Source organism: Pogoniulus pusillus, chromosome 10 (genome assembly GCF_015220805.1).
Source record: "Pogoniulus pusillus isolate bPogPus1 chromosome 10, bPogPus1.pri, whole genome shotgun sequence".
Taxonomy (NCBI): Eukaryota; Metazoa; Chordata; class Aves; order Piciformes; family Lybiidae; genus Pogoniulus; species Pogoniulus pusillus.
The window spans coordinates 36,352,866-36,365,690 of NC_087273.1; the positions used below are offsets into that span (position 1 = coordinate 36,352,866).

At 44.4% G+C, this 12,825-nt stretch overlaps 1 protein-coding gene across 4 annotated transcripts in view; it reads right to left on the reverse strand.

Moving 5' to 3' along the window:
- SPIRE1 (spire type actin nucleation factor 1) overlaps positions 1-12,825 on the reverse strand; it is a 148,695-nt gene that overhangs the window by 76,464 nt on the left and 59,406 nt on the right. For all 4 annotated transcript variants that reach the window (XR_010303775.1, XM_064150254.1, XM_064150253.1 and 1 more), the window contains one exon: positions 9,618-9,854. Coding sequence is in view for 3 of the 4 variants with exons in the window: in XM_064150254.1 (XP_064006324.1) it covers positions 9,618-9,854 (237 nt within the window). In the remaining variant the exon portion in view is untranslated. The remainder of the gene's footprint in view (positions 1-9,617; positions 9,855-12,825) is intronic.

Sequence of the window (12,825 nt, forward strand, 5' to 3'; positions counted from 1 at the left end):
GTCATGACAAAGCCTGCATTTTATGCACTACAGGACACCACTACCACCAAAGAATTCTTCCACCCTCACTAAAAACTGCAACTTCACTTTTAGGCATGTATAAATTATTCATAATAATTGCAGCACAAAACAGATGGGAACAGTTGTCCATGTCCTGCTCTGTTTCTTTCAGATGCATAAAGGCCACACACAAATTCCAGGTGAATTGTAGCCTCTCCATACATTAAAACAATCTCAACACTCCATCTGTGTTTCCTGTTGTTGTTGGACAACTCCTTGGATTCCTCAGACTATTTTAGACCCTAGACAGGTTATACCAGTGTAATTATGTGAATTATAGGTACAAGGGTTTCTAAGTGGTGTAGATGCATTGATGGGACACATAATGGGAAGATAAAAATCACCACAGAAAATGTGATTTGGGTTCCTCTCCCAGCCTAGAATAAGAAACTGCAATCTATCTAAGCCCACACTGATGGAAGGGATGTTTCCACTGCACTGTGTCAGAATAATTAAACCAAGGGACACACACACACATTTTCTAATAGGAAGACCAAAATCATGAAGGACAACTTCCTCCCAATCACATTTGGTATAATGCAGCTCTATGCTAAACCTCTCAAAACAAACATTGAGAACAGTACAAAATCACTTCCACTTCTACTCAGCTGTTGCTTGCAAAGTTCTCAGCTGCCGTAAATCCACTTGCTCTGCAGCTGTTTACAAAGCCCTTCAGATCAATCCTCTATTACTGCTGTTAAATAATGTTATTTTAAACCAAACAACATGGAGATATTGCTGACACATTACAAAGACTCAGACACGGAGAGAGACACTTCTGCTCTATTTTGCATTGTCTGTCCTCAGCTCAGTCTGCACAGCTACCAAAGCTTCAAACACTGGCTCCTTTCATGACTCACTCAGCAGCACAGTTTACTCAGCCTGCCCAAATAGAATCATAGGATCGTTTTGATTGGAAAATACCTCTAAGATTACTGAGTCCAAGCATTATCTAACACTACCAAGGCTGGTGCTAACCTATGTCCCTTAATATTACATTTATGCATATAATAACACTTCTAAGGATGAGGATACAACCACTTCCCTGGGGAACCTGTTCCAGTGTTTGAGACCTCTTTCAGTGAAGAAGTTTCTTCTAATCATAGAATCACAGAATGCGAAGGGTTGGAAGTGACCTCTAGAGATCACCTACTCCAATCGCCCTGCCAAAGCAGGATCACCTAGGGCAGGCCACACAGGAATGCATCCAGATGGGTTTTCAAAGTCTTCAGAGGAGGAGACTCCACAACCTCTCTGGGCAGTCTGTTCCAGTGCTCTGTCACCCCCACAGGGTGGAACTTCCCACCTAACACCTCTTGTTCCTTGTCCTATTACTGGGCACCACTGAAAAGGGACTGTCACCTTCATCTTGACAGCCACCTCTCAGATATTTATAGACATAAGATCCCCTTTCAGCTTTCTTCTCTCAGGACGAACCAGCCCCAGGTCACCTGGGACCAGGTCATAGCAGTGTGATACAGAGGGAGTAGGGGGTTTACAAAATCATTGGAAGAGCTTTTCTAGAACTTACAGCTCCCAAAGAGTTAAAGTGCATAAAAGAATAGCCAAAGGAGAACCTGCCCCCTCAGGATGTCAGAGGGACAAAAATCAGATAGTTGCACTTTCAGGGAACCAAATAGCTGGGACAAGAGGTTTCTTGATGTTTCAAAATGGGTCTGTGAGGACAACTGAAGATTCACAGGTAGAAGATGATTATTTTTTTGTCAAGCCAGCAAATCAAGCTCAAGTACTGTTACAAGAAAAGTGAAGAGAAATGAGGACTTTCAAGCAACTGTAATTTCATCTTCCCTCCATCACCATGTGGGGACACAGACTGCCTTCTCCCAAAAGAAGATGCATCAAGATCAAGACTAGCACTAAAGTATAATAAGAAGAGGTCTGAAGAGAACTGCTCACTTGTTTTTATCGAGTGCAATGGTTTTACAAAAGGCTATTTGCCCAGAGTGGCTGTGGATGCCCCCTCCCTGGAGGTGTTTAAAGCCTGACCTGATGAGATTTTGGGCAAGCCTAGTTGAGAGGTGTCCCTGCCCACAGCAGAAGGATTGGATTAGATGATCTCTAAGGTCCCTTCCAACCTAAGCCACTCTCTGATTCTATTACATGATTCTATGCTTAATGCTATTGCCTTTCTTTATAACATAAAATGTACTGACAACATCTGGGGCATTGGTTACCATCTCAGTCCGGTTCCAAAACATTCACCAGCTTCAGAGAGTTATAAGGTACAATGCAAGGCTTACTTGTTTTGAACTGAGGCATAAATACTGTTCTGCAGTAAAACCCTAAAGCCAGTCCAGCCCTAAACAGGATTCCACTCACCAAAAGCTGAACCTAGTTTAAAGCTCACAGACTAGGCAAAAATGATGTGCCTTTGAATTCCAGTAACATGAACTCTGTAACTGTCACAAGCAAATATCCAGACTTGTTTATCACTGCATTTTCTGGTTCATCTCCACAAGGTCCCCATATTATACTTAATTGTACGTTCTCAGAGAGAGCCTCCAAAATTCTTAGATCTAAATGTAGATATTCTCATCCCACCTGTAATTGCATGGAGACAGGACATTCTCTCCTTTGCCACTATAAATCTACAGATGCCATAGACAGTTGTTCTGTGCTACCAGAGTACTCAAAACAAAACAGAAGCAGATCAGTATCACCACTGTAAACTTCAGTTCCTTCCAGGGGAAAGAGGTCAGTCCCATATCTGATCTCTCAATACATACAAGTCACCTAAATTTACAAGTTTCTCATTTACAGACCATGGCAATGGCCAAAGGACAGTTAAAATATCTTTTTTGACAGGAACAGAAGCGATTCTTTCTCTTTCCTTACAAAACAAAGAGGAAAGATGAATTCCTGCCAATAAAAATAATGCAAATCTTGTTTATTTTTGCCCTCTACTCTACTGAGACCCCACCTGAGTCCATCTCTGAAGCCACAACACAAGGGGGACATAACCATGTTGGGGGTTAGTCCAGATGAGGCCATGAAAGTGATAGGAGGGCAGAAGCACATTTGCTGTGGTAACAGGCTGAGAGAGCTTGGGTTGTTCAGCCTGGAGAAGAGAAGGCTCCAGGGAGATGTTTTTGTCACCTTTCAGGATTTGAAGGGCGCCTACAGGATAACTGGAGCAGGATGTTTTACAAAGGCAGATAGTGACAGAATGAGAGGTAATGGCTTCCAGCTGGAAGAAGCTCAATTTAGATTAGACATTAAAAAGAAAGTCTTCCCTGCAAGAGTGGTGAGGCAATGGAACAGAGTGCCCAGAGAAGTTGTGAAGGCTCCAAGACTGGGAAATGCTCAAAGCCAGGTTGAATGGGGCCTTCAGCAACCTGGTCTAGTAGGAGATGTCCTAACCATGGTAGGGAGATTGGAACTAGATGACCTTTCAGGTCCCTTCAAATCATTCTATGACTCCTCACAGCAAGATTACACTATACTGCACACGCTGCTCTGAAAAGAATTTTCATACAGATCCAAAGGCCAGCACAGAGATTTCTTAAGTACAAGGTTTGCTTGCTATGGGACCTGGGTCATTAATTCATCCTTGTGAAGCAGCAGTTGCACAAGTTTTGGTCAGAATTAATGATTATTACTACTGCACTACCTAGAAGTAGTTACTTAGGCAAGGCCACTAAGCCCTGGGGGCCATGCACCTATATTTGTCTCTGAGACAAGAAAGTGTGGCATGGGTACAGATAGAGCTCCTGTCAAAGTTGAGTTTACTGTTGGGACAGAAGGTGGACATACTTGTGAGCAAGACAGACATTCAGAAGACCACTGCCTCCTTATGCAACTTCTCTTAAGATCTGCAGAAAAAAGTAGCAGAAACAGTGACAAAGCTTAGTGTCACAACCTGCAGATACTTCTGAGATCCTCTGCTCCCTCTGCTCTGAAGAAGAGCTAAGTCTAGTACCAGCCACAGTAATTTGGCTATGATGATGTTCAAGACTGGAAGCAATGACAGGGCTTGGGCTAGGATGGAAGTTCAGCCCAGCAAAAGCCAGTATAGAAGAAGAACTGCTGTTGAGGGGTTCTGTGGCTTTATGTACACCTGGAATTAGGAAGGGGTGCTGCCCTAGAATAAAGGCCAGTACTGGGATTAGGTTTAGGGTCGAGACTCAAGCCAGCAGATATTCATGAACTGCAGCTTAAAAAGCACTTGCAGGTTAAGCTGAAAAGTAGTGCTGGCTTACGCCATCTGGCTGCAGAGATCTGTGGGATAAGGACTGAGATAACACTAAGATTAGGAGTGGAATTAAGGTTTGACCATACCCTGGAAGAAGTTGATAAACTGCATCATCTTGGTTTGGTATCAGGGAGGGCCACACGCCGTGATAAAGGTGCCACATGACAGGACTTCACACACCCTTAGCAAGCCCAACACCACCCAGCATGCCAGGCCTATTCTGTCCATATCCTCTGTTGACCCTAGGCTCCTCAAGCCATATATGTGCTGTCAACCTGCTGCATTCCTAGTCTTTTAGAGTCATTGTACACATGTAAAGTGCCCTCAGGTATGTGCACAGTGAGCCTGGCACTCCCAAGATGGACAGATTTGCTGTACCCTACATACTTGGTGTGTAGAGACTGCAGAAGAGGGCAGGGAAGAGGGAAGCATCTGCCTGAAAACATCCACTCCCTACTGTCTCTGTCTCTCCCTTCATTTGCACGAGGGCTACCTTACCCAGAACACATCAAAGGCTAAAAGACTGAAGTGCCTGGCAAGCAATGTCACCTTCCTTCACAGACACCTTTTTCAAAACAGTGGATGGAGTCTGTGCAGCAGGTTGGTCCTGCCAAGGAAATCAAAAGCCATGTCAGCCAAATACACCAAGAAGCAGCACAAAAGCTCATCTATGCCTTCTCCAAACAGGAGCTCTGCCAATGATGATCTTGGCAGTCCTATTTAGTGGTTGCCAGTTCTTGGGAGTAGGTGTCCACCACCAATCGGCGTTTTCTAGGCTAGAGCAGCATTTGGATAGACTTTGATTACTCCACATTATAGGAAAACCTGACCCATATGTATCTTTGTATTTGAATCACTAAATGGGCTCACCTACATTAGTGATTAATGGTGAAAAACTCAGTCTTGGTGGCAGGCAGGCCTTGGACCCTCCAGTATCTGAAGGGGGCCTATAAGAACGCTGGAGAGGGCCTGTTTACAAAGGCCTTTAGTGACAGGACCTGGGGCAATGGCTTCAAACTAGAGACAAGCAGATTTAGATTGGATATTATGAACAAGTTCTTTACCATGAAGGCAGTGCAACCCTGGAACAGTTTGCCCAGGGTTGAGGCCCATCCCTGTAGATATTCAAGACGAAGCTTGAAAGGGCTCTGGGCAACCGGATCTAGTTGAAGATCTCCCTGCTGACTTACAGAAGGGGTTGGACTGGATGACCTTTGGAAATTCATAGTATATCACAGTATCATCAGGGTTGGAAGAGACCTCACAGATCATCAAGTCCAACCCTTTACCACAGAGCTCAAGGCTAGACCATGGCACCAAGTGCCACGTCCAATCCTGCCTTGAACAGCTCCAGGGACGGCGACTCCACCACCTCCCCGGGCAGCCCATTCCAGTGTCCAATGACTCTCTCAGTGAAGAACTTTCTCCTCACCTCCAGCCTAAATCTCCCCTGGTGCAGCCTGAGGCTGTGTCCTCTTGTTCTGGAGCTGGCCACCTGAGAGAAGAGAGCAACCTCCTCCTGGCCACAGCCACCCCTCAGGTAGTTGTAGACAGCAATGAGGTCTCCCCTGAGCCTCCTACTCTCCAGGCTAAACAACCCCAGCTCCCTCAGCCTCTCCTCATAGGGCTGTGCTCAAGGCCTCTCCCCAGCCTCGTCGCCCTTCTCTGGACACGCTCAAGCATCTCAATGTCCCTCCTAAACTGGGGGGCCCAGAACTGAACACAGTACTCAAGGTGTGGTCTAAGCAGTGCAGAGTACAGGGGCAGAATGACCTCCCTGCTCCTGCTGACCACACCATTCCTGATGCAGGCCAGGATGCCACTGGCTCTCTTGGCCACCTGGGCACACTGTTGGCTCATGTTCAGGCAGGTATCAGTCAGCATCCCCAGGTCCCTCTCTGTCTGGCTGCTCTCCAGCCACTCCGACCCCAGCCTGTCCATTCTGTGATCCTGTGCAATTCTGTGGACCTGACAATGAGACTTTCTGTAGCACAAAACAATTCAAGGACAAAATCGTGTCCATACTGGAGACTGAATAGTTAAAAACCAATATAAGCAGCACAAAGCCCATCTTTACCATTGTCCAAGCTTGCACTTTAGGGAATGCAGAGCAGGAAAGAATGACAGTTGCTCAATTCAAGGAACAAATCTGCTTCAACACTCACTATAACCTGCAAGGAGAAAGCTCCACAGTGAGTCTGGCCAAAAGGGAATTACAATAATTGAGCCTCGTGGTCACAAGATCACACACTGCTGTTGTGAATCAGTCACTACGTAAACAAGGGTGTAGTCTGCAACTCAGATTATCACTTGTGGAAATAAAAAAAAAGCCACAAGCAAAACGTGGTCTTAGCCCTGAAAAGATACAAAGTCAATAAAAAAGGATGTGCCAAGTATGCAGTCCTGGAAAAATTGTGGCAGAATGATGCTGGCATTGCCAAGGCAGTAGTGACACAGAGCAGGAAACCCAGCTGGGTCACACAGCTAAGCCTGCAGCAAATAGGTTATGCAAAAGCAACAACAGAAAAGACAATACACAGAGTCACAGAATGGTTTGGTTGGAAGGGACCTGAGAGATCATCTAGTTCCAAGTCTAAGCCCCCTGCCATGGACAGGGACATCTTCCACTAGATAAGGTTGCTCAAGGTCTTATCCAAGGCCTTGAACAACTCCAGGGAGGGGGCACCCATGACTTCCCTGAGCAACCTGTTTCTGTGTCTCACCACTCTCATTAAGAAGAATTTTATCCTAATCTCCAGTCTAAATCTGCTCTTCTCGAGCTTCAATCAACTCCCTCTCACCCTACCACTACAAACCTTTGTAAAAAGTCCCTTCCTGGCTTTCCTGTAGGTCCCTTTCAGCTACTGGATGGCTGTGGGGGACTAGAAGTTAGGATGATGTAGAAAGGCTGGCTGAACTTCAGCTCACTGAGATGAAGTCACAAAAGCAGTATATTTGCAGAATGATAAAAAATTCATGGCAAAAGATGCTAAAAGTTAGAATGTCAGATGCTGTTTTGAAAGCCTATAAATAGGCAGGTTCTTCAGAGTAGCAGAGATAACATTTTAACAAACCAGACCAGAAAGATGCCATTCAGCAACCTTAACAGCTGAAACCTGACCAAGCATCTTATCCTTTTTGTGTTTCAGAGATGTGCACCAATGGAACTGACAAGAGATCAGCAACAGTTTTCCAGCTTATCTTTTCCTGTTTGCAGAAATCAAGTAAAGACCTTCCAAAATAATCACTTCTACAAGCCCCTGGCCTCAGCTCTGTGTATACAATGCTCTCCTCTGCCTTTGCACTAAGCAAAGCTACTTCTAACAACCCAACTTTGATTACAAGGCCATTCCTCAATCCTCCCCTAACCTGGAAAATGCTGAGTGACAGTGGACACCTGTTCCCAAAAACTGGGGCTGTATTATAGCCAGATTGGGGAAAGAGAGGATATATTGCATCTGCCCTCTACATAACACCATGCTGTTTGGAGCAGCTGTCATGGGGACTTTGTGGGGTGCTGCTGCCCGCTTTCAGAGAAGGTGACTGGGCAATGGGAGTGGCAGAGGGAGGAGAACAAAGCAACCTTCACTCCTGCCCACGTTGAGGGCATGGACTCAGCATGAATGGGAGTGGCAGGGGCTTGAAGGGCAGAGTACTTCATCCAGCCAGGCTCTGCCCATCACAGGGCATACACTTCTCTGTCTGATCCTTACTTCTCTGAGGCAAGGATAAAAAACAAAGGCATGAAGCATTTAGCTTTATTTCTAGTGCAAGGAGGATACGAACACACCTCAAACAAAAGTTACTCCCATTCCAGTCTTCTCTCTTTACTGTCAACCCATCGGAAGGAGCAGGTTTCAGCAGGGTCTTGTTCCTGTGTGTTAAAGTGTCCTGATGTGCGATCTGGGACACTCTTCTAGTGTCAGACACATCACTGCACTCCATAGTTTTGTGACACACTAAGCTTCTAGTTCTTTCTCTGACCTGCATTTATGAAGAAGTAATAACTTGCACACAATTTCCCAAGCTGTATTAAACTCTCAGATTATTTACAAGTTTAACCAATTAGACAGATTTTGTCAAAATCTGCACTCACTAACACCTTTGTCTGTACTAAGAGCTCACTGGGCTCTAGAATTTGTTCTGAAGACTGCTCTGCAGAAATTAGAGGGTTAATACTTGTAAATGACTGTTCACAGTAGCCCAGATAGCAGTAAAGAACTTTCTGTAATTAAAATTCACAGCTCTATTTCCAAATCTCACAGCTCAGCTCAAGAACCACAATCATGATGATCATCGATGAAGTACTGCATCCTGACTCACTCCCCACAAATAAGCTACCCTTACAAAAGCACTCCTTCAGCAGAGGAGGATGGCAAAGGAAGAAGCTGATAAGGAATACTTAACCTAATACTGCACTAATGAAAAGGTGAATTAATTGAAACAACCCAGCAAGTGCCCAAGTGTACACAAAGCAATTCAACAAGGAAGGCTGACTATCCAGTGTATGGGTGACATGGGACTGAGATGTCAGAAGAATCATAGAATCAACCAGGTTGAAAAAGACCTCCAAGCTCATCCAGTTCAACCTAGCACCCAGCCCTAGCCAATCAACCAGACCATGGCACTAAGTGCCTCAGCCAGGCTTTGCTTCAACACCTCCAGGGACAGCGACTCCACCACCTCAATGGGCAGCCCATTCCAATGCAAATCACTCTCTCTGACACCAACTTCCTCCTAACATCCAGCCTAGACCTCCCCTGGTAAAACTGCAGACTGTGTCCCCCTGTTCTGTTGCTGGTTGTCTGGGAGAAGAGACCAACCCCCACCTGGCTACAGCCTCCCTTCAGGTAGTTGTAGGCAGCAATGAGGTCTGCCCTGAGCCTCCTCTTCTGCAGGCTGCACACCCCCAGCTCCCTCAGCCTCTCCTGATAGGGCTGTGTTCCAGGCCCCCCATCAGCTTTGTTACCCTTTTCTGAACACACTCCAGTATCTCAACATCTCCCTTGAATTGAGGAGCTCAGAACTGGACACAGTACTGCAGGTGTGGCCTGACCAGTGCTGAGCACAGGGGAAGAATAACCTCCCTTGTCCAACTGGCCACACTGTTCCTGATATAGGAATGGCACATCCAACAATAAATTTGATCATGGATTTTCTGTTGCTTACTGTCAAACATGAAATACTCCTGCAAGCCATTTTTGCAAGCAAACCTTAGAGAATGACCAGGGAAAACAGAAAATGATACAGCCAGCATCACACTGGGCAACACCACAGAAAACAGGGGTTTATTTTCTCACTGATAAAAGAAGTGAAATAGGAGATAAACTGCCCATCGCTGTACCTTCATGACATCTTTATAGGAACGAATGGCCTCGACTTCCTCCTTGTTGTCATCATCATCATCCTCCACTCCTTCATCCAGAGCATCATAGCCTTCATCCCTACTCCCATCTGTTTCTGTGGAATTAGTCATGTGGTCAATAAGCTGCTCCAGTGGAGGACTTAATTCCCGCTCTTCATTGTCCTTCAAACCATAGTCCAAGGCTTTGTATATAATAATTCCCAGGGATTCAATAACCTATAACAGTGAAAAAGAAATCTTCATTAATGCCATTTACCTGGATGAATGTCAGGTGTTTGTGCAACAAGCTCAGCATCAAGGAGGGCAACAAACATCAAAACTAAAGAGAAAAGAAATCTTATAATATAGTAGGACTTGAGTAATGCAACACAGAGAACACAAGAGCAGGTCATACCACACACCCAACCGCTTTATTATTTCCAAGTGTGAAGTAAAAGTTTGCAATTTAAACCCAAAAATTATTTCTCCTTTTCTTTCTAATCTGACAAACATCAAAATAACATTACTTAGACTCCTAAGACTGTGTTACACATATATGAGTGGTACAGATCAGGGCAAGGGTGGACAAAATTGAAGGAAAGACTGTAACTAACATGAGATGTCTCTCCCCTCCCACAAACTAATGACATTTGGAAAGTGCCCTTCAGTTTCTGCATCTCTTCACTGTCCTGAAGGTAGCTGCACACAGCTCTGGACATCCCAGTGTCAGCTCACACAAAGTATTTTGCCTATGGCACAGCTGAAGGAAGTACACTGAGGCTACCTACAAGTGGATTTAATAATAATGAGGTAGTACCTCAGTTTTCCATTGAACTTGAGGCTTTCTCTGGGTGCTCTGTTAAAAGCAGAACAGACAACCTCTTAATGCAGGTTGGCAAAAAAATGGCATGAACATTCCAAAATGCTAAATGCATATTTTCTTTCTTGGCATGAATTATTTTCTTTATGAGTGATATTGAAGCTTCTAGCATTTTAAAGCTGTGGAGAGATGGCATTTCAAACTGAGGAGTCTGGAAATGGGTATTAATGGAGAGGGAAGGTAAAATGGGCTTCCCAGAGGAAACCTCAAGGAGCAAATGTCACTGCTGGGAGATCCTTGTCTGACAATGGGAGTAGGACCGGAGTTGTTGGATGTAATCTCTGATCTTCCATGTCTGTTGTGATGGCTGGCATGTCACACAAACAAACAGGCTCCAGTGTAGGAGTAGCTGGCACCAGAGCAACATTAATAACAGGGGCATTTCTAACCACACCAAACCTTGTCATCAAGTGCCATCTCCTCTTAGCTGGCTTTCAGTACTACCCTGCTCAATACACTTTTTAATGCAGATATTTTAACATTCTGTTTGGGTAAATAGGACAAACACAGATGGATTCTTAAAACACTACCTATGACTCCAGCAGCTTAGTTATTTCAGCACAGCAAAGTATTTTGGTCTGAGAAGCTGGAGGTTAGCAAAGACTTCAAATGATATCCTATTCATTTATCTGGACAGACAATTTAATGAAGTAGCTGTAGTCCCACAGCTTTACACTTGCACACTTCATTCCTGTTGAGATGGCTTTACAGCACAAATCCACTTTGCCCGAACAAGCAAACATAAAACCCAACAGCCTCTTCCCAATTATTTCTGATGCTTTTAATATTTCTAGTCAATATAAGTAATTTCCCTACGCAGTTCTCTTGAAATGTAATTATGTATATTTGGAAAATAAGTCTTACAGTGCTGTTAGGGAAAGTGATGACACAAATTATTGAAGAAAAATCTCTCTTTGTTTATTTTGAAGAACTGGGAAATGCCAGCGAGACAGCTAAGTATATCAGGGAAGCATCACTGCCTGCTTGCTCAGTTCTCATACTCTTCCTCAGACTAAAACACTCTGTGATTGTAAGATTGGAAGGGATCTTTAAAGGTCATCTAGTTCAAGGGCCCTGCACTGAGCAGGGACACTTTCAGCAGGCTGTTCAGATCTGGAATGTTTCCAGAGATGGAAACCACCACTTCTCTGGGCAAAACCTGGGCCACTGTTTTTTTCCCTTCTCTCTAATCTAAATCTCCCCTCTTTCAGTTTAAAACCATCACCCCTTGAGAGGACAGCTCTCAGAACAGGCCCTGCTAGAAAGACTGTTCCCATCTTTTAAGTACTTAAAGTCTGCAGTAAGGTCTCCCCAGAGCCTTGTCTTCTCTAGGCTCAATAACCCAAACACTCTCACCCTGTCCTCACAGCAGAGGGGTTCCAGCCCTCAGATAATTCTCCAGCTTTTTCTGGACCTGCTCTAACAGGTCCATGTTATTCTTGTGCTAAGAGCTGGGCAGCAGAGCTGGGCAGACTTCTACCCTGGCCCACTCTGGAGACAGAATGCTGCACCATATAGACCTCAAAAACAGCTGTCACAGATCAGCCTTTATGTTTGCAGCACATCTGTCTTGCTTCTCAGAGCAGGTATTTGGTAGTAAATGTCTTCTAGGACATATCTTGTTGAAAATGTGAGAAATGTCACCAAGTAAAACATATTCTCCTGTTAGGCACGTGTTTTTCCTCTACCTTAGGTTCTGAGTACAACTGAAACAACAACTTCATTTCAATCCGAAGTAGACTCAAACGACAGTGAAAGACAGTTGAACAATCACTTTGCTATCTTAAACATCTGGGAGTAAAAAGAATGTGAGTAACCTCTACTTTTAATAAAAACTAAATTTGAAATAGCTTAGCATATATAAGGCCAAATACAATGCAAGGAAACTAACGTCTTGTGCCATGCAGCAGTGGCTGCTGAACACAGCTTCTGCATTTTGCTACACTAACACTTCAAACAAAGGCAAGGAGAGGTGTAAAAAAAGTGCACTCTCTCTGCCTCCTGTTTGGGAAGAGGATTAAGGCATTCAAAAGCAGCGTGGCTAAAATTGGATGAGAGCTGATGCTTTCTTTGCTGTATCAGCAGTGGAGCTTTTGCAGTTCAGTAACGTGGTTTGTGCACTTTTATATGCCATGAACAGATTCCATAATACCTGCAAATCTGACACAATGCAAAATCCTGCAACAACACCAATTCAGACCTGGATTTCAGTCTCTCTTAGAAGTCGTGACTGAAACCATATTTATTCAGTGACTGTCAGTATCACAAATTGTTTTTGCTGAAAGACAAAGCAGAGAACAGCTTAAGAAAGAAACAGTGCTTCGACTT